The sequence below is a fragment of the Nicotiana attenuata genome, unplaced genomic scaffold (assembly GCF_001879085.1).
Source record: "Nicotiana attenuata strain UT unplaced genomic scaffold, NIATTr2, whole genome shotgun sequence".
Classification (NCBI taxonomy): Eukaryota; Viridiplantae; Streptophyta; class Magnoliopsida; order Solanales; family Solanaceae; genus Nicotiana; species Nicotiana attenuata.
The window spans coordinates 13,825-35,262 of record NW_017670587.1 but is presented as its reverse complement, the minus strand read 5'-3'; the positions used below and the strand labels follow the sequence as shown (position 1 = coordinate 35,262).

The 21,438-nt window shown below is 36.6% G+C and overlaps 2 protein-coding genes across 2 annotated transcripts; both read left to right on the top strand.

Annotated features, from left to right (window-relative positions):
* The first annotated feature begins 3,040 nt into the window (after nucleotides 1-3,040).
* LOC109241277 (UDP-glucuronic acid decarboxylase 4-like) lies at nucleotides 3,041-9,290 on the top strand. The gene is made up of 8 exons (XM_019408002.1): nucleotides 3,041-3,458; nucleotides 4,569-4,867; nucleotides 6,122-6,269; nucleotides 6,435-6,514; nucleotides 6,961-7,044; nucleotides 7,152-7,226; nucleotides 7,622-7,714; nucleotides 8,765-9,290. The coding sequence occupies exons 1-8, from the start codon at nucleotides 3,167-3,169 to the stop codon at nucleotides 8,984-8,986; spliced, it is 1,293 nt and encodes a 430-aa protein (XP_019263547.1). The 5' UTR covers nucleotides 3,041-3,166; the 3' UTR covers nucleotides 8,987-9,290.
* A 2,109-nt stretch (nucleotides 9,291-11,399) lies between these two features.
* Nucleotides 11,400-14,860, top strand: LOC109241276 (protein FAM32A). Its single transcript, XM_019408001.1, has 3 exons — nucleotides 11,400-11,506; nucleotides 13,431-13,583; nucleotides 14,107-14,860. The coding sequence occupies exons 2-3, from the start codon at nucleotides 13,433-13,435 to the stop codon at nucleotides 14,367-14,369; spliced, it is 414 nt and encodes a 137-aa protein (XP_019263546.1). The 5' UTR covers nucleotides 11,400-11,506; nucleotides 13,431-13,432; the 3' UTR covers nucleotides 14,370-14,860.
* The last annotated feature ends 6,578 nt before the right edge of the window (nucleotides 14,861-21,438 follow it).

Below are 21,438 nucleotides of genomic sequence, written 5' to 3'. Positions count from 1 at the left end.
GAGACCCACTACTATATTTAATTACATGAAGACCCCTCATTTTCTAGTTTTGTTGTTTTACCTCTGTGGGCTGCACAAATTTATTCCATGTTCTTTTTAGTTTGGCAGAATACATCAACAGTCCTTTAGAGTTGTCCATATTTTTCACTTACACACTCTATCTTAACTCTATTTCATTTGAACACTTCAACCACATCTCAAATGTGTCATTTTGACACAATTAGATGATGTGGCATAGTGCGTGCATTATATATTTTTCATAGCGTGAGAGATCCGATTTTTCTTTTTTTAATTTTTTTCTCTTTCTTTTTCCTCCTATTCTTTCGCACACCATGTCCAGGTCACCACTTTCGTCCTCTTTCCCTCCACCAGTCCACCACCATTACCTTAATGTTTTAGTTTTCACTAGTTATGTCGAATTGCCATTGGGACAATTCATCAAACAGTTTGTGCGCATAATGTAGTTACTGCAATGTCTGCAGTCGAAGCAGTGAAACGCCCTCCCAAATTTTCAGTGGGAATTAAGCTTTAAAAGTATGGCCGGATCTAACATATAATGGGGTAAGGCAAGTGCCTTAGGCCCCCAATTGTGGGGTGGCCCATTTTTTTAGGAATATGGAGTATATTTGGTAGGTTTTTCTTTTTAAAAAATAATATATGTATATAGTACTTTTGTACTTTTCATATAAAAAGAAAGAAATTTTTTAGATATATTAATAAATTAAAGTTTAAAATAGTAGGAAAATAGTTGTCACATTGATTTAATTTGACAACTCTACTTTTTATTCTTCCAAGTAATCCCTAGCCAACGTTTGAATTCTAGTGCTAGTATTCATCCATTCTTCATATTCCAGAAGACATATATTATTCCTTCCTCTTTATTCATGATTCATGCTCATGTTCTTAATTTTTTCTACTGGATTTCTTCTTTCTCCAAGACTCCAATGAGCCAACAACTAGATATTAATTTTGGAATCAAAGTCTTCAAACTTCTTGAATCAGTTGGTCATTAGGTGATATCATTCTAACTTTCTAGTATTATTTTTATTTGTTATTTATTATTTTATTCATTTTACTCTGTACATATTGTTTAATTTTTTTTAGAATATAAATATGTCAACAAGAAAATATGCATCTGGTTATTCAAAAATACAAAAGAAAAGAAAAGTTGAAAATTTAATAAAATCTCAAAAAGGAGCTCTTGAATTTTTTTTGACAAATAATGAAAAATAAGGTCTCACATTAAACTTTCGCCTTAGGCCCCATATACGCTTGAGCTGCCCCTATTTAAAAGACAAGAACAGCTTCACTATAATTTAGCCGTAAGAGACAAAGTTTCCTATCATTCGCATTCAGATAAAGCTCTAGAGGAGATGGGGAAAAATCATGGGAGAGAAGACATGATGAGAAAGACGTGGAGAAGAGAGAGAACATAACGCTGATTTCTACGTCTACGCTTGTTCTTAATGTTGTAGAAGAATGGGTGGGGAAGGGGGGGGGGGGGGATGAAGACGACGAAAGGATGGGGGTGGGGTTCTTATTTTTCTAATACATTTTCTTAAATCCACGTGTAGCTATCTTATTTGTCACTCTGGTATGTGAATTACACGCATTATTTGTGTTTGAGTGCTTATTAATTTTGTGTCTAAAATGATACAGTAAATGGAATGGTTTAAATGTTTAAATGGAAAAGACTCAAGATTAATAATGAAAAATAATGACAAATTTAATGGCCTGCTCATGTATTTGACCTTTTAGTTTTTACTGTGGCACTTTCCACATGACATAAAATGACAAAATTAGTTACTTGTTTTGCACCAAAGCCACTTAAGAATTTCATTTTACTCCAAATGACAAAATGACATCTGATTATATACAAAATAAAAGTATGATATCCCACGTGTATAGTGAAAACATTTGCAAAAAGAAAATATGCCTCAATTCCAAATATATTGAGATCGGACTATATGAATGTTATGTTGTTCCACTTAAGCTTATCTCAGGTTATTATTACACAAAATAAAGATACAAATAAAACGTACTAGAAATTATCTACAATAGTAACAAGAACAACAACTACGTCACAATTCTAAACAAATCAGAGTCGAGTATATGAATTCTCATAAATTATATGTTTCTTTTTCTCATTTTATTTAAAAAAAGTAGCAAATAGAAAAGAAGGAAATGAGGTGAAAAAGAAAGAATGATATGTAGAATATTGATTACTAATATAGGCTTGAAAATTCCAAATTAGAGCCCGTTTGGATTGGCTTATTTTAAGTGCTTTTAAGTCAAAATAGCTTTTAAGCCATTTTGTAGTGTTTGAATAAAGTAAAAAAAGTATTTTTAAGCACTTGTTTTAAGCTAAAATGACAAAAAACAAGCCAAAAGTCAAAAGCTAGAAATCCTAACTTATGGCTTAAATGCTATTTGGCTTAAAAGCTACTTAAAATAAGCCCATCCAAACAGGCTCTTAGTAACTCACTTTCTATAGGGAAAAATATAGTATACCCCCTTTTGTCCCAATTTATGTGATACTTTTCATTTATCGAGATTCAAACTTCTTAATTCTGAATGTGATTTTAGACATAGAATCTTTAAATTTTTAATAATAAAATTTACATATTTAGACACTATGTAAAAAGTGATATAAATTACAATTATTAACAACAACATCATACCCAGTAATGTGTACGCAGACCTTATCCCTACTGAAGGTAGAGAGGTTGTTTCCAATAGACCCACGGCTCATAAATTACAACTATTAATAATTTTAAAACAAATAAAAGGCATATAAGAGAATCGCGAATTCGCGATCAAAGAAGGATTTTTTTGACTCTCAAAATCCGAACACCTTTACATAAATTGGGATAGAGGGAATAATATAATTAGAAAATTGGAACATAATATAATTACACTTGGAATAGCTTAATTTGCTAAAAAGCAAAGTGAAGAAAGCCACTAGTCTCCTCAGACATCCATCTTATTACGGCGAAAATTCATGCAAACGCTTCCACTTTCTTCATTCACCGCCATCTTCGTTTTCTCTTCTTAATTGTCTTTCTCACACAAAGTAAACAAACAACATTTTCTTTTTTTCATTCTCCTTAGATCTTAAAAAGAGGGAGAAAAAAAAAAGAGAGAATTTTATTTACAAAAAGCCAACATGGGAGCTGATAATGAGGTGTTTCAGAGAAATTACGTAAAGAAAAACAACATGAAGAGATTTTCATTGAAATATCCAATTCAATATGTGCTTGAAAAGCAAAGACTTGTATGTCTTTTGATTGGAATTGGCATGTCTGTTGTTATTTTTTCTCTGGTTTCTGTGTCTTCTTCTCCGTTGAGGTCCGAGTTTAACAATGATATTCAAGATACAAATACATTTGTGTCGAATCCGATTCCAAGAAGAATAGCATACGAGTTGGTTGATGAAGCTGACCACAACATTAATGCAGGTATATGGTTACGGCGAATTCAGGTTTTAAAGTTAATGAGTGACGGATAAATGTGATCTTAATTTTTTTTTTTCTTCATATGTATACATAATTTGAGGCGAAAATAATTAATTTATTTGACTCGAGGTAATTGCTAGTTCTAGATCCGTCTAGCGTAACCTAAATCTTGAAATTTGAACTTATACCATTCTTAAATGGAAAATCAAGAATGCTAGACTTCAATTCTTTGCAAAGAAATCCTTGCACTTTTTCTCCCTCATTCTTAAGCAATTTTTTAAGTTTTGTGTTTACATAAGTCTTTTTATATTGGCTAGAGATGTGTATATTATCATACACAAAGTAGATTTAGGATTTAAAGTTTATATGTTCAATCTTTAATAAGGTTTTTACTATTGCACGTATTGCACTTTAGAAATTATGAGTTAAAAATTTAATTTACTTAAATTTTGTTAATTTTTTAAAATATATATTTATGTCCAGTTTGGAAAATGATAGGTTTAATTAGTTGAATCTGTGTTCTATCTAACTCTGATAGTAGAAACAAATGTGAGATTCAGAGAATTTCTGTAATGTTAAATGGTCTTAAAAGTACAGATTATTGAATATTAGTATAAAATGGACTCAATATATGGAATACATATAAAGAATTTATATAACCAATTTTAACTATCTTAAAATTATGGTGTAGTTGATTGACTATACATAAAGCGTATTTGTTCCTTTCAACCTATATTGCTCTTAAGATGTTGTCTCACTCGTGTTGGATCGATCATATTCTAAAATCTTACAAAAATACACTATTTTTTAGAAACATGACACGCACTGCGCAGGGGCGGAGCTAGGTGGGCGGAAGGGGTTCAGCCGAATCCCCTTTTTTGAAAATTACACTATGCAAATAAAGTTAATTTTTTCATGTATATAATTAGACGTTGAATCCCCTTAATTCTTAGCGTGTTTACTTTTTTTACCTTTTTTAAATCCCTTGGTGAAAATCCTGCTTCCGTCACTGCACACTCGGCGTCAACTTTGAATAGTCCGAGCAACACAACTTTCAACATATGAACTTATTTTGCCCTTGATTTGAGAATATACAAAACTTGCATGTTGCAGGTGGAAAGGTTCCATTGGGATTAAAGAGCAAGAGTTTGAGAATATTAGTAACAGGTGGAGCTGGATTTGTTGGGAGCCATTTGGTTGACAGACTAATAGCACGAGGAGATAGTGTGATTGTAGTTGATAATTTTTTCACAGGTCGAAAAGAGAATTTGTTACACCATTTCAAGAACCCTAGATTTGAACTCATTCGACACGACGTCGTCGAGCCAATTTTGTTAGAAGTTGATCAGATTTATCATTTGGCATGTCCAGCTTCTCCTGTTTCTTACAAGTATAATCCAGTCAAGACCATCATATCCTTTCACATTTTGGATTTTTTTTTTTAATTTATGTTTTTAGCATGACCTTAAGACATAAATACTGAGTCGTTCGACTATCTTTTTGATCTCCTTTCTTTATATTCAGGCTTTAAAGGGGAGCATTGGAGTATCGGTAAAATTGTTTCTATATGACCTATAGATTACGGGTTCGAGCCGAGAAGCAACCATTAATGCTTGCATTTGGGTAGACTGTCTAGATGACACCCCTTAGGGTACGCTCCTTCGTCGAACCCTGTATAAACATGGGATACCTTGTGCATCGGGTGCCCTTTTTAAATATTTGGCTTTAATCCAGTGAAAAATAGGATTGATGGTGTTGGTTGAAAAGGGATAGAGGGGAGAGATTTTGGATAGACAGTAACAGAAATTTTTGTCATCTAAAAAGTAACTATAAATAACTGTTTATAACAAGATATTAGTAATATGGTTAATAAGATAAGTTATTTGTTTAAGATATATTGATAGTGTAAAAATCTTTACCCTCTGTGCATATAAATAAAATCATTTTTAGCATTACAGGTACTCAAGATGGTATAATCCGTATTTCTTAATGAGAATTTGATACATTGCACCTTTTATGTCCATATATGCAATCAAGTCGTTTTTATGTCTTATTACAAATGTTCTTAGTTATATGATTATTTTATTAAAATGAGAAAGATAAATAAGTAAAATTAAATCTTTTTAGGATTATTCTCTTCTATTCAAATTGTAGTTGTGAATTATATAACTATGTAGTTCACTGCAAATGTGTGGAGGTCGAGCATCGGGGTTGTAGGTTAGGAGGTAGTTGAACATATTTCTACTTCGTACCGGTGAAAGGCTAGTCAGTTAGGATTTTATCTTAGACTGCTAGTGGTTAATGTTATGTTCAACTAATCTTCCGTTTTTCATAGTGCCAGGCCTTATTTACTGGTTATTGTTATTTCTTTATTTCATCTATTTTTTGGTTCTTATGATGCTGTTATTGCTTCTATGGTTTCTATTGATAGTACTGATGTATTATCTCTTTCCGTCTTCTTGAGTCGAGGGTCTATCGGAAATAGCATCTCTGCTCCCTTGGGGTAGGGGTAAGATCTGCATACTCTCCCCACTTTGTATGATTTTACTGGATTATTGTTGTAGTAGTTCACTGCATACAAATTATACTATGTAAATCATGTTGGTATATATTTTGGATGTATCTTTTGGGCAAGATTCCTTGACTTTGAATTGGATAGATATCACAAAACAAATGTGATGGGAACATTGAACATGTTGGGATTAGCAAAAAGAATAGGAGCTCGATTTTTGCTTACAAGCACAAGTGAAGTGTATGGTGATCCATTGCAACATCCTCAGGCTGAAACTTATTGGGGCAATGTTAATCCCATTGGTAAGCCACTTCACTCTACTACGTACTTTTGATAATGGATTTAATTATATATTGTCAGTCTAATGTATACTATTCGTATATTTTAACTTGTGATAGCAGATTGTTATTTGTATGATGTTACAAAACTAATGTTTTGCTTTACCTTTTGAAATGAGTATTGAGCAGGTGTTCGCAGTTGTTATGATGAAGGAAAACGTACAGCTGAAACTTTGACAATGGACTACCATAGAGGACTCAACATTGAGGTTTATTCTATATATATATATATATATATATATATATATATATATAATTGCACAATTTTGTTCTCCGTTAAATTTTTGGTCCAATACTATCCCTGCCATTATTAAAAAAATTCGTTTTGCCTTGACCCCCTAACGGAGCTCCACCTTAACGTAATTTTAAATAATAATAAGAAGCTAAGAAGTAAATTTGAACTTATTTTCCTATTGATTTGGACATATGAAGTCCACCAATTTTAAATTGGAACTCAGTTAATAATAGAGGGTAAATACTAATAACAAGAGTATGAATGGACCAAAAATGTAATAAATGATAAAATTGAGCAATTCCAAATAGTACACGGCAAATTTTGAACATTTTCCTATGTCAAATAAAAAGAGATATTAATCTCTATGTTAATTTTCATGCTGAAGAGTGTTCAATTTAACGAAAAATTGGTTTTTTACAGGTTAGGATTGCTAGGATTTTCAACACATATGGACCACGTATGTGCATAGATGATGGTCGTGTTGTGAGCAATTTTGTTGCACAGGTTTGTGAATTTGATTATCAAATTAAAGAAAATCCCAATATTGTATTCTTTGCATTTGATTTGATTCAATATTCACTACTTTCATTTGAATATATAAAAATCTTTAGGCCTTGAGAAAGGAGGCAATGACAGTTTATGGAGATGGGAAGCAAACCAGGAGCTTTCAGTTTGTTTCTGATTTGGTAAATTTTTTATTTCCTCTTCACTTATTCATCTCAGTCAAAAAATAATTGTTACAGAGTTATTATGAAAAGCTAATTGCGATTCTTCTGGAAAAAAAACCAATATTTACTTGAATTTAAGTTATGTACACTGTCGATATAAATATTTTTTTTATACTAAATGAACTTTAACATGTGATAGAATATTATACGGAGGCGGAGCTAGCCTATTGTGTGCAGGTTCAGTCGAACTCAGCCATATTTACTTAAATATTATATTTATATTAAGAAATTATTCAAATATGTATAAATATTTAATAGCGAACCCAGAAAATAAATGATTTTGTGGCAAATTTAGAACTCATAAATGACCTGATCATGTAAATACGTTATGTTTGATTGATGTAATTATACAGGTAGAAGGTTTGATGAGGTTGATGGAAGGAGATCATGTGGGTCCTTTCAATCTTGGAAATCCCGGCGAATTCACCATGCTTGAATTGGCTAAGGTATTATAGATAAATGACTTTAATCCATTTTTAATTTTCTTAATTGCATCCGGTGATTGAATCTTGAAACTCAATTTTCAAGTCAAATCTACTTTTTCATTTGCATGCTCATGTATATTTTTTGCTCATATATATAACCTAGAACTAGAAAAAATGTGTATGTAGTTGTTCTATATCGTTAGATTAAAGTTTGTTTTAAATAAGTATAATGGCGGGCCAAAATATGCATCATGATATTGCTATTGTGTGAAATTAAGTATATCTATAAGTGGAGTTGGATAGTTAGTAGGAGTATTTTGTAATCCTAATGTCTTTCGCGGTTGACCATTTCACATATATCTATGAGCCGTTTAGTTCAAGGGATTAGATGGGTTAGTGTTGATATAAATTTTTGAATTAAATTTAATTCGTATTTAGTTAGAGGTATTAGCTAAAACTTATATTATTTTTTCACCAAAATCTTGGTATAACTTATCTCATACAGAAGGTGAGATAAGGTATTCATGATATAATCCTAATGTGATATTCTTATTTTGAACCAAACGACCCCATCAAGTTTGATGAGTCCTAAACATTGAGGGTTATTGAATCCTTCTATAAGCAAATAAAGGAGCATTGGATTCGAGCTAAGGCAAATTCAGATGATATTAACAAGATGCAGCGCTAGCTAAGCTTTAGTAGCATTTTCTATCAAGAAATTAATCATAAAGCAGGTCAATCAGGTAAGCGATAGTACAAACTAGCTATGTTAACATACATCAAGAAATGCATGAATGTAGAACAATAGTTCAAAAAATAGGAATGAAAACCACATCCTTTATTAGATTTGATATTCATTACTTTCAGTACAAAAAAAACAAGTTATGAACCTAGTCGCTAATCTATCGCTAAATTGTTCGTAGCTAACAAAATTTCTTGATAATAGCAACGATTTTTCTCTTTAGCTATAGAATTTGTCCTTCGCTAATATCTATTTTTTAGTAGCGTTTGTTTCGAGATATACACTAAAGGTACTACTTATTAAAAGTTTTGTTGGGCAAATATCTGCAGGTGGTGCAAGAAACAATAGATCCAAATGCAAAGATAGAATTTAGGCCTAACACAGAAGATGATCCTCACAAGAGGAAACCTGACATTACAAAAGCAAAACAACTTCTTGGATGGGAGCCAACAGTTTCCCTCCGGCAAGGACTTCCGATGATGGTTGATGACTTCCGGCAACGGATTTTCGGCGACGAAAAGCGAGATTCCGGCAGTCTATTGACTATATAATATAGGTCTTCTCCGTTCATTGAGCCATGAAAATGGTTAAATGGAAAAAAATGAAAAGAAATTAGCTAATACAAGCAATGAATAATAACAAGAGGCTCTTTAAGAGTAGGCACTTGTTTAGAGTCTTCTTTTCTTTTTTTCTTCGTACATCGGACTGTTCTTTTTTTTACTTATTGAACTATTTCCAGAATAAGATCCTCTATTGAAAGAGGATGGTAGAATATAAAAGAATATTTTTGGTGCATTAGTAAAGTATTAAGATAGCTCTTGTGCTTTTGATCAATATATGAGTCAATGTTTGATACTTCTCCGGGGCCCTTGGCAATTGACATAAAACAATAGAGGGGGAAAAATAAAACAATATCTAGATTTATAACTGCCATTGCAAAATAGTCACACTTTCAAAAGTAATTAAATTTTAGCCACTTTTTTACGTAAAGATAAAATCTGAACAAAGATACCCTTAAAAATCTGAAAATATTCCGGCATAATATACTGGAGTTCGATTTTTTTACATATGAGCTTCCAGCATAATGTGATGGAGTTCCAACATAATATGCTGAAAGTTTATATGCATAAGCTTCATAATCCCGCATATTATGCTAGAACTTTTCGTGTTTCAGCAAAATAATGGCCATTTTTCAATTAATTTGCAAACGCTGGCTATTTTTTAATGACTTTGCAAACGTTGTCTATTTTTCAATTATCAATCCGAAAATTAGCTAGCTCATACTAGTTAAAATCGCACGGTATAGCCAGTTTTCGGACTGGTCATTCAAAAATAGCCAGCGTTTACCAAGTCAATGAAAAATAGCCACTATTTTGCTGCAGCAGAGACCGGTCCAGCATAATATACTGGAGTTCGGTGCACCTGTGTGTGAACTCCAGCATATTATGCTGGACCGGTATACTTTGCTGGCTCCAGTATAATATACTGGAGACTGGAGCACCGGTGCTCCAAACTCCAGTATATTATGCTGGACCGGTATACTTGCTGGAACTCCAGTATATTATGCTGGAGTTCTAGTGTACTTATGCTGGAACTCCATCATATTATGCTGGAGTTCCAGCATACTTATCTTGGAACTCCAGTATAATATGCTGGAGTTCAAGTATACTTATGCTGGAACTCCAGCATAATATACTGGCGTATTTTCCGGGTTTTGAACAGTGTTTTCGCTCAGATTTTTCTTTACATGAAAAGTGGCTAAATTTCGATTACTTTTAAAACTGGGATATTTTTGAACGACCAGTTATAAATCTGGCTATTTTTGAATTTCACGCCTCATACTATTATAAAAGAATTTTGCATATTCTTGCTTATCTTTTGGGGTTAATTCACGTATGGTTAATCGTTTTACACACTATAATAATAAAAATTATAAAAATTATTTTTTGGCACATTAAAGATCTACTATGACACTAAAGTTATACTCTCACAAAATTATTTTTTGTCATATTAATATAACTAAACTGTGTGAATTGCTTAGAAAATATCAGTATCATTTCCAAGAAAATAAACAAATACATTTTGTAAGAATTTTAACTACCCATGATTTATAAAACAAAGACAACTAAGAACTTTTCAAATTTCTACTTAGGCTCACAAGTTTTGAGTTAATAGCAACAGGGACCACATAAACATTGGGATTAATGCTATAACAGGACACTCTGAACAATGATTGCTTTAACCAACAAATGTTTGGTGTAGACACTTAAAACTCTTTATGGTGTTTTAATTTTTTCCGTCGACTCTAAAATTCTGCTATTAAAGATTGATTTAAAGCTTAGAAATTAAATGATAGTTCGGGAAATATCAAAATACCATAATACGTCGATCGTTTTACAACGTAAATTTGGATGATTGATAAAAATATCAAATATATTTAGAATTTCTCGATATTACCGGTCAGAAAACCCAAGGTAACGAAGGAGATTAGCAACTGGAGCAAGATCCTAAGCAACATATTCTATTCAGGGGCGGAATTAGGGGGGCGCAAGGGGGTTCACCCGAACCCCCTTCGCCGAAAAATTACACTGTATATATAAGGTAAAATCTGGTTTTTATCTCTATATATTAAGTTTTGAACCCCCTTAACACAATCCAAAAGTGTAGTTTAGTGGTCAAGGGGGTTCAAAACATTCATAACGTCACAAGTTCAATTCCCACTAGCTACAAAAAAAAAGTTTGAACCCCCTTCGTGGAGATCCTGCCTCCGCCACTTCTTCTATTCTATAAGAAGAGTCATTAAAAAAGACGAATGTATTTTTAAAGGAATTTATGTTGATTGCCTAACTTCGGGGACTTTTAAGGCTCACACTAGGAAAAACATCTGATGCTTCCAAGAATCCTAGAAAAGTTAGGAGTCTTTATGTAATTAAATAAACTTTGGGTCTCGAACGTAAATATCATCGTTTTTCATCCAAAGCTAAAATCCCGATTTTTATTTCACTTTCTATCTGTTGCTGCTTTTGGAAGCTCCGGTGCAGTTCTGACGCTGCCGTATTAACTCTCCTCCGGTGAGTCCTCCGCCCTCCGACATCCGTCGGCGGCGGCATCGCCTCCACCATGGTTTCATCTGTATCTCTTTCTCATATTTGGTTTATAATATAAAACCTTCAAATTAATTAATTGCTTTATTGTTTTTTTAATTGTGAATTTTTTTAAATCTATTTGAATATATTTGGTTAATTTATATTTAGTTCAGTTTTTATTCCTGTTATGAAGCGTGAAAAGTCTAATTCTTTCGGAGCTAAAATATATGGTGATGTGAGATTTAGGAATCGGGGTGTTTTTTACTGGTATGTAATCGAAAGTATGTGAATTTTAAGCTCATGAAATCTGTTGTGTTGATTTATTGAAGCATATATGATTATACTTTTATCTGTTTGTGAATCGCTTTGTTTTTGGCGTGCAAATTGGGAAGTAATTGCAGCATCCCTGAAATTGCCTAGTTAAAGGATTTTTGGAAAGTGAAGAAGCTCTAATGGATGACTTAACCATCAACTATGCCTTTATCCTATTCTTTTTTATTGGTAGCATTTTATAGGCTAATGTTTATTGACACTTGTTTCTACCAAGATCACAGAGGCTATTTGAGTCTCCACTAACATTAGAAAAATCATATTCGCTTGATTAAGTAATAATGTACAAGAGGTGCTCCTTATATACGAGTCTTAGGCTACGGACAATATGGTTGGTAATCATTCTCTAGGCTAATGAGAGTATATAATTAAAAGCAAATGCACAATATCGTAAGATCTCTTATACAACACTCTATAAGATTTTCATTATTCAAGTACAATGAATCTAGACATATAAATCTAGACACATATTCTCTAGAAATTTAAAGAACATTCCCGGTTCAATAATCCGCATCCTCGTGGCCCAACAAATGTGATGACGAGGTTGATATAGTTGGTTTAACTTCTTGTCTGGGCAGGTCAACTGGTAAATTGAGAAACTTGAAAGTTTGGAACTATTGTAGTCATGTTTGAGCATTGACTAGACACTTGAGCCCTTGTGATTTTGCATTCAAACATGGGGATGATATTTTATCGATCCTAGTTTGAATTCCACGAAATTCACAATGCAATGTTTTCTACAAGCTATTCTTATTTTTGTGCCATATACCTATAAGTAGGGGTGGCAAAATGGTTAAAAGAAAACAGTTAACCACCCATATTATCCACTAAAAAATGGGTTGGATAATGAACTTTTTAAAAACGGGTCAAATATGGATAAGAACCATATTGTCCATTTAGAAAATGGATATCCAATGGGTAACCAATGGATAACGAATGAGTCTAACTTTTACATTTGTAAATCCTCAAATTGGGGGTTCCTCAAGTTAGGGAGATTAAGAATTCTCCCAAAAGTGATCATATGCAAGAAGTCATGGATAATATGGTTACCCATATTATCCGCCGGTTAAACCGTTTTTTATCCGTATTAAATATGGGTTGGATCGGATAATTTATTCCGTTTTTTCTTCATTACTCGTTTTCGACCCGAACCATATCCGACCCGACCTGCCCGTTTGCCACTCCTACCTATAAGTGTTAGGTTTCAAAACCTAGTATTAGTTCTCCTCTTTTACTGGTTGGGTGTGGCCAACTGGCAGCCGGAAAAATAGGTGAATCATGTCAAATGCATATATACTATTTATATTGAAATTTAAGAAAAGTGTGTGAATAATGAGGAAAGTATTTGTAGCTTGTCAGGATGCTGATTATATTAAAATGGATAAAAGTAGGCATATGCATGAACAATAGACAGTTAGTTGTGCACCATAACTTACTGCTGAACCACATACACAGATATTCAGTTTGAAAATATGACATGTGAATGCCTACATATTAAGCTTATCAATCTGTAATAGTTCTCTTCCTTACAGTTTTTGTTATTGTGGCCAAAGCTTAATGTTTTTGACTTTCCTGGCAGAAATGTCTGCGTATGATAATGTGGTTGGCGGGAAGTTGAAACTAAAGGGAAAGGCATTGGATGTAAAAGCTGCTGGAATAAAGAAAAAGAAAAAGAAAGAAAAGAAGGATTATGATCAAATCTCCCAGGTTACAGGAAAGGAGCTTTCAACAGGTGAGTGGTGATATCTCCAAGTGCATAAAGTCTTGTGCTTTTGGTATTACTGTTCCTATTTACTGATTCCTCCCACCCTCCCTCTGCATTCAACTTGGTTGGAGTACAGTGAAACTGATAGATGATAGCTTGTCCATAACGGTTGAACAGTTTATTGTTGTGATTCAAACTGATGGTCCTAAAATTCCAATTTTCTCTCATCTAATGGAAATATGTTTTTTGCATGGTAGAGTTTAGTGATACGACAGGTAGGGCTAGAAGTAGTAATTTAACAACTGTTGACCACATTAAGCCTTCTTAGGACAATGAGGAACTACAATTTTTGACACGTTCCAGCAATTTGAAATTCAATTAATGCCTTAATGGCTAAATGCTGTTCTCATTGTTTCCAAACAATATTGGATGAGTAACTGAGGCATATTCCACTTTCCAGCCTAGATACATTTCATCTTGTATGTTCTGAGTGATGATATATGGTTTCTCTTGTCTACACACTTCACTAAATGTTTCTGACTGGATGTAGATGGTGGTAGTGGATCTTTAGATGATCCCATCAAGGAAGAGAGTACCGATGCCACTAAATCTGTTGGTGAAGAAAATGCTGGTCGCTGGGATGATAATCTAACCCCTGCAGAGAGGCGCTACATAGAACAAAGGGAGAGGATTGACATGCATAAGATGGCCAAGACTGCTAATAAATCACATCGTGACCGAATCGAAGATTTCAATCAGTACTTGGCAAACATGAGCGAGCACTATGACATTCCCAAAGTCGGTCCTGGTTAATTAAGAACAAATCAGAAATTTGCTCCATCTCTATATCTTGTTTATGGTTGTTTTGTTTTAGCATCTTCAATAGCTACTTTTTTGCAATTTGTATTATGTAATTTAGCAGTTCCCTTTGCTAGATGGTGAAGGGGAGCCTTGGAGTAATGGTAAAGTTTTCTCCGTGTGACCTATAGGTTACGGGTTGAGCCGTGGAAGCAGCCACTAATGCTTGCATTAGGGTATGTTGTCTACATCATACCCCTTGGGGTGTGGCCCTTCCCCGGACCCTGCGTAAATGGGTATGCTTCGTGTACCGGGCTGCCCTACCCTTTGCTAGATGGTCGCTGCATGGCATGTTGACTTTTGAGGTTTGAGCCTAGCAATAGTGTTGCTCAAAAGTTCACAGATTGTATTTACTTAAAATGAAATGCCTGAACCAGTTTCAATTTAGTAAAACATTTCAGAAGGTGGAGAATTCTCCTCTAATGCCTGTCTTTGTTTCTCCTGTACCTTCTGAAGACTGCCATGTGGTAATTATGTGTGTGATTTTGTGGTTGAAATGGCTATTTTTTGAATGTTTCTATTCTATTATGAAGATTGTGAAAAAGAATTCATGAATTGTGCTAGATTTCAATTTTTCTCGAGTGTTATGTTGTGTTGAAGTTAAGGTTGACCTGCAACAATAAGATAACTCTGCAATTTCAAGTCTTCTATGGTAACTTGAAAAATAGAGCAATAAACTGTTATAATTACTTATTGAATTAATAGTGTAAAAAAAATACACTCTGTATATAACTTTACTCTTTTTTTAGTTCAACGACGGTTTAGGCTTTCTTGGGTGGGTCATTATATGTTGATTTTAGCATTTAGATCTAATCATGTGTCAGAGGAGATCAGATGTGTTGATTACTGAATAATAATCAATACACATATATTTATATACGTACTACTTAGAATTTAACAAATCCAGGCTTATTACATGGCTGTTGGGATAACATTGTACCACATTCATTAGAGCAGAAAATTTTATTAATTGAAAAATTAACCTGAATAGCCGCCTATTTAACTGCTTAAACTAAAAATTGAAATCAAATATATAATATATGTATAGTTCATGTATAATATGTGTATAATTAAGTACAATTTATGTATACCAACTAGGAAAAATAAACAATAAATACGGTTGACTATTTTTCTAAAGATCCCGTAATCCCTCCCCCCCCCCCCCCTCCCCCCTCACACTGACACACATCCATAAAATAACGATCTCATATTATAACGAGTTTAAGTTACCGCATTCCATTTCTTGTAAGGTAATAACAAGTAAATCTCTAAAAATGAAGTAATTTTAATTTGGTAAAAATAATAATTAAACATGCTATATACTATAGACTGACAAATGGTGATAGTGTAAAAATGATAACTAACCTGCTATGTAATAGATTAATACATATTGATGAGTCATTCTTGAATGTGAACATGTCCTCCCTAAGAAAGAAAATAGAGCTTTTTTTAGGAAAAGAAAAGGAGCTGTTAAGGCAAAAATTTCTATATATAGTCCAAAGGCTGAAAGGTCTAACTCATGCATGTTGACGTGAAGGTTCTTTTATACGTATGAATATTATACTCAAACAAACGCGTTAAAAAGTGGTTCATTTAATGCCTCAAAAGTAAATACCTTAATCTATAATCTTTAACATTAAATATTTGCACTACGCATGCCGGCATGCGTATGTATAATTTCATAATCTTATGTTTTTATATATAGCGCGTGACATATTTTAAAGCTAATATAATTTTAATATTAGAGACCTATGAGACGAAACAACGGAGCAACGACGTATGAGACGAAAATATTGTCTAGCTATTGTTTGGAAGGGGCTTGAAGTAACAGTAAAATTATCATATAGGTCACAGGTTCAAGTCGTGGAATCAACCACTGATACTTGCATCAGGGTAAGTTTCCTATATCACACCCCCTTTGTTCGACCAAAAAGTTGTAGGCCTTTTTGCTAAACTAATTGAATAAGAAGATATGGGGTAAATTCTAGCCAGAGATAATTTATTCTAGATATGAGTTAGAAGATAGAAATAAACAAGCATAGCTGAACATGTAAATGGATTATAGTTGCGATTAAATTCCATAATGCAAGAAAAGGATGGTTGCTCCAATAATATTAAATTACCACGAAGAATACATAAAGGAAAGAATCACCGTTCTCGAACAAGACAGACCTCAAAACATTTGGTAAAGTTGATTTACAGATGAATAGCCAGATTCTAAACTCTTTGCTCCTCTTTGGGCGGAGAACCTCCGGGGAGAGAACCTTTCCTCCTTCAGAGAGATGTCTCTCTTTTTGTGTGTTCCCATCAGCCCCCCCGTCTACTACTCTCTTCCATGATATTTATACAAAACACTTTTCTTACCCAGCGGCCCTTAACCGGAGTACCTAAGTTCTTGGAATATCCCGTAGAATATTCCTCTAAAATATCTAAGTGTTGAGCTAGCCGTTCGGGCCGAATTAAGTGCTCGACCTCGACCATAGCTAAATCACTCGCCGGTATATTGCTTCCTATACATGACTTCGGCTTGGTTGATCCTTGGTCGTTCTTCCTTAAGTAGAATTCTTTTGATCAGATTTTGACCTATACAGTTAGTCCCTCCGTTCGTCGAGGGTTGCCTTTGGGCGAGCTCGGTGGGCGAAGTTCGCCAGTTGCACCTTTTGAGAAATTTGAGCACGTTGGCTGAAGAGTGATCCTTCATAGCAAGATGACGATGTGATGTTTCGAGAGCCATACCTGACCGTTACGTCATTTGAAATGACGTCAATTTGTCATGCGTTATTATGGCACACGTTCCCTATACGTTACGTCGTTTCCCGTGCCTCTTCTGCTTTGGAATTAACGTGATGTCGTTTTGTTTTCCCGCTAAGGATGTTTGTATTCCTATAAATAGAGAAGGGAACTCCTCATTTGGGATTGCTGTGTTTCCTATATATTATTCGAAAAATTCCAGGCTTCTCTTTCCTCCTTCCTCAGATTTTTATGTCCCATCTCTCTTCTTTTGAAGTTCCTTGCCATTGTTACTCCCTCTACCTTAACATCTATCATCTACATAACCAAAGAAAACATGGCTAGTGCGCCTTCTACTTTCGATGGAGTCGTCGGTACCGTTGCATCGGAAATGGATGTGCCCTCCCATGAAGAAGGGACATCCCTTGTGGAAGATGAGAATTTTCCCACCATGGATGAGATAATTCCACACTCGGGGAAAGCCAGGATTGATTTCAAGCACTTACCTGACGCCGATCCCGAGCTCGTCATTTTTGTAATGGACGCTGCGGCACTTGCTGCGCTTAAGGCTAAGTGGAGGATTCCTGATCATGTCGAACTCATTCCCGCGGGTAACGAGGTCGTGCAGATACATCACCCGGGGTACTGTGCATTTTATGCGTACCCGTTTGTCATCGGTTACACACTTCCCCTTCCTTACCTAGCGGAATACTTTTGTTGCTATTATGGGGTGTTCCCGGCTCAGCTCTCTCCCTATATATACAAGCTCTTCCTCATGCTTACCAAGTACACGGAACTGGCTGGTCGGGGGATTTCTCTTAGTCACTTGCTTCACCTCTTCGTACCCAGTTTTTACAGGGGTACTATGATACATCTTCGTCACCGCGGGACCAAGGGCTTGGTGGTGAATATGGACGACAAGACCAATCGCCGCTTTTGGGAGAGCTTCTTCTTTGTGAGGACGGAGCACGTGGTGTCGAATCCTAACGAATTTCTTGAGGAGTGGAATTATGTCCGTAAGTTTCTTTTTGTATATGTATATTTTTTATAAAAAAAATGGCTTCTCGTTGTCCCCTTCCGGTGATCTGATTGTTCTTTTTTTTCCCTCTACTTTATAGCCAAGAAGGCACCTCCTCCGGTAGTCGTTGATATTCACGAGTGGATGAGCCAGGTTTTACGCCATACGATGGGGATTCGTGAATGGTTGCCGTTTCACGAGAGATTCGGGCGTAGACCTTCTGCCGGTGAGTTATCTTGTCTTGCCCTTAGTAGTTTTGCCCTTTGCTCTGTATTTTCCTCTTTGGTTTAAGCTTCTCTCATTGGTAGGTCGATGGGTCACGAGGAGGCGAGGGCTCCCATACCTGCTTTCTGTCAGTCGAGTCTCTTGATCAGACCTGCACCGATTGTGGCTGCAAGTGAGAGCGTTCAGACCGCTGCTACTTTGCAAATTACAGCCCCTCCCGGGCTCGGCTGTCGTGAGATTGTTCATCAGGCGGAGGCTCTGCTTCCCGCGGTTCATTTGGTGGATAAATCGTCTCAAGACGACGGCGAAAAGGCTCCATTAAAAAGGCGGAGAATAAGGGCCGATGGAGTACCCAGGACCGAAGGTCCTTCGAGGTGCGATCCCGTGTTGGTAGTGTCTAAGCCTGCTGGTGATATCAATTTAGATGAGGAGACCGTATCCCCCTCGGGCATGGGGGTGGTTCCCGTTTCTGGCGTGGGGGGGGGGGGAAGGGTCTACCGTGGTAGGGGGGCAGAACTCGGAGGCCGATGCGATCATTCCGAGTGGGCCATCGACTTCACAACATGCCTGTGCTCCCTCTTCGGCCAGTGAGAGGGCAAAGGGCGTAGTTGTAGACGACTATGGATCCGGTTCAGATATTGACCCCGAAGACATAAGCATGTTTGAGGCGGGATTCACTCGGGTGGAGGCGAGAACAGATGATTCCTCCCGCGTGATCGAGATTGCTCCGTAGTGCAATTTGTTGGAGGACACAGTGAGCTTGGTGCCCCAATTTGCCCTTCTTTGTTCTGCTACTGAAAGCAGGGCCCTTCAGGAGATCAGCGATGCTGGCCTATCACGGGGCGTAGTCGGAATGGCTTTGAGGGTGAGTCTATTGATTTCTTCATTTTACGTCTTCTACTCTTGCTAATTTTCACTTTCTGTTCTCTTCTCTTTCTTCAGACTTTTATTTTGGAGTCTGGGAGTATCCGCAGCAAGGAGAGGCGGGCTGCCGCTTTTCAGAAAATGGTTTCAAAATACCATCGATACCGTGACAAATACCGCGAGATGCATGCACGACTCAGGGCGGCCGGCAATCCTCAGTCCCTTAGGGAGGAGTTGGAGCGGAAGGACGAGGACCTGTTGCGGTCTATGAGCAAATGCAGCAAACTCGAGAGGCTGCTTAGGGCTAAAGAAGAAGAGCTTGAGGTGAGCAAGGGTGTTGTAGCTGAGTGTGTTGATCTTCAGGCGAAGGTGGTGGCCCTGCGGGCGGAGCTCGAACAGAGTGACATTAGGGTCGCCGGTTTAAGTGTTGAATTGGCGGAGAAGGTGACCGAATTGGAAGGGAAGGCGACCGAGCTAGAGAGGGCTGAGGGAGCCCGAGTAGTAGCCTTGTCGAGGGCTTCAACGTTGGAAGATTCTATCCGCGTTCTCAGGTCTGAATGTGCCACTGAGATGGGGACGACCACTCTGAGGGAGGCGCGACTTGATGAGTGAATTGGCAAACTTAAGATAGACGTCTCAAGCCTGGGTGATCAAATTACTGCCCTCGAGGCGCAGAGGGCGCAATTGTTAGCTTCGACTCATGTTGTGCCCGCCTTTGTTGACATTCCTCGCCGTTTGTACGAGATGTGGGTCCACTCTGAGGCTCAGCGGGATATATATAAGGGCTTGTTGGCAGCGGGGAATGTCTTTGAAGTCGCTTTCGAAGAGTTTTGTGTTAAAGCGCGTGAGGCCCGGCTTGCCTGTGCTATGACCCCGCGACACCGGAGGTCGGTGGAGATGATGAGGTCGAGGATGGGCTTTCTTTCGATGATGAGCATTCTAATGGAGAGAGTGGCGGTGGAGGCGGAACCGCTGAACCAAACAGGGGGGGAGATGACAGCGTGGATGGGGTAATGTTGAGTGAAGCCTTTGTACTTAATTTTTTCCTCCTGTATTTAGTTAGTTGGGCGGGGACCCCCTTTTGGCCCTTTGTAAGCGTTATTTTCCTTCTGAATGGAACAATTGATTTGTCATTGATTGTATGTCTTTAGCCTTTCTTTTTTTTTTTGAATTTCTCGGATCTTTTCACAATGAGTCCCTGACTTTTGGTAGTTAATTTGAGCGAGGTCAAATTTAGTCTGTTAATTTGAGCGAGGTCGAATTTTAACTTGGTGATTCGAGCGAGGTCGAATTTTAACTTGCTAATTCGAGCAAGGTCAAATTTAGACCTGTTGATTCGAGCGAGGTCGAATTTGTCTTGCTGATTCGAGCGAAGTCGAATTTTAACTTGCTAATTTGAGCGAGGTCGAATTTAGACCTGTTGATTCGAGCGAGGTTGAATTTGTCTTGCTGATTCGAGCGAGGTCGAATTTAGACTTGTTGATTCGAGCGAGGTTGAATTTATCTTGCTAATTCGAGCGAGGTCGAAATTAGACTTGTTGATTCGAGAGCAAGGTCGAATTAGATTTGTTGATTCGAGCGAGGTTGAATTTATCTTGCTAATTCGAGCGAGATCGAAATTAGACTTGTTGATTCGAGCGAGGTCGAATTTTAACTTGCTAATTCCAGCGAGGTCGAAATTAGACTTGTTGATTCGAGCGAGGTCGAATTTATCTTGCTATTTCGAGCGAGGTGGAAATTAGACTTGTTGATTCGAGTGAGGTCGAATGTATATTTCCTTTGTTGGCGTGAGGTGTAAACTTGGTGGAGTTGCGTAGAAATTCCGTATGCTATTTCGCTTACTCATTTATTGGAGAATACTACATGTTGCTGTATGGTCCGTACACACATTCGGGGAGTCCCAGTCTGTCTAGTTCCTTCATCGCTTGACCTGGAGGGATAGTTGATAGGTCGGGCGATGAATGTTTCGCTCAAGCTTTGGGACTTCTCAATGTATGTACGAGGTCGAATATTAGCTAGTTGCGTCGTCGCATAATGGCTTGGGTGAGCGCGTGAGTGAGTTTCACGCACTTGTGTTCTATCTGCATATTGGAGAGATTTGTATGTTTTTCGGCCTGGTGACCCAGTCCCAGTCCGTACACTCTTCTTTTATGGCGTTAAGTACCAGGTTGTTGGGGGGGGGGGGGG

Bases quoted from the DNA above. Each gene is read 5' to 3' on its own strand.
- LOC109241276 (XM_019408001.1), top strand. From the start codon at position 13,433: ATGTCTGCGTATGATAATGTGGTTGGCGGGAAGTTGAAACTAAAGGGA. The intron at 13,584-14,106 runs GTGAGTGGTGAT...GACTGGATGTAG, and splicing joins AGGAAAGGAGCTTTCAACAG to ATGGTGGTAGTGGATCTTTA.
- LOC109241277 (XM_019408002.1), top strand. From the start codon at position 3,167: ATGGGAGCTGATAATGAGGTGTTTCAGAGAAATTACGTAAAGAAAAAC. The intron at 4,868-6,121 runs ATATCCTTTCAC...GATAGATATCAC, and splicing joins ATAATCCAGTCAAGACCATC to AAAACAAATGTGATGGGAAC. The intron at 7,045-7,151 runs GTTTGTGAATTT...AAAAATCTTTAG, and splicing joins TGAGCAATTTTGTTGCACAG to GCCTTGAGAAAGGAGGCAAT.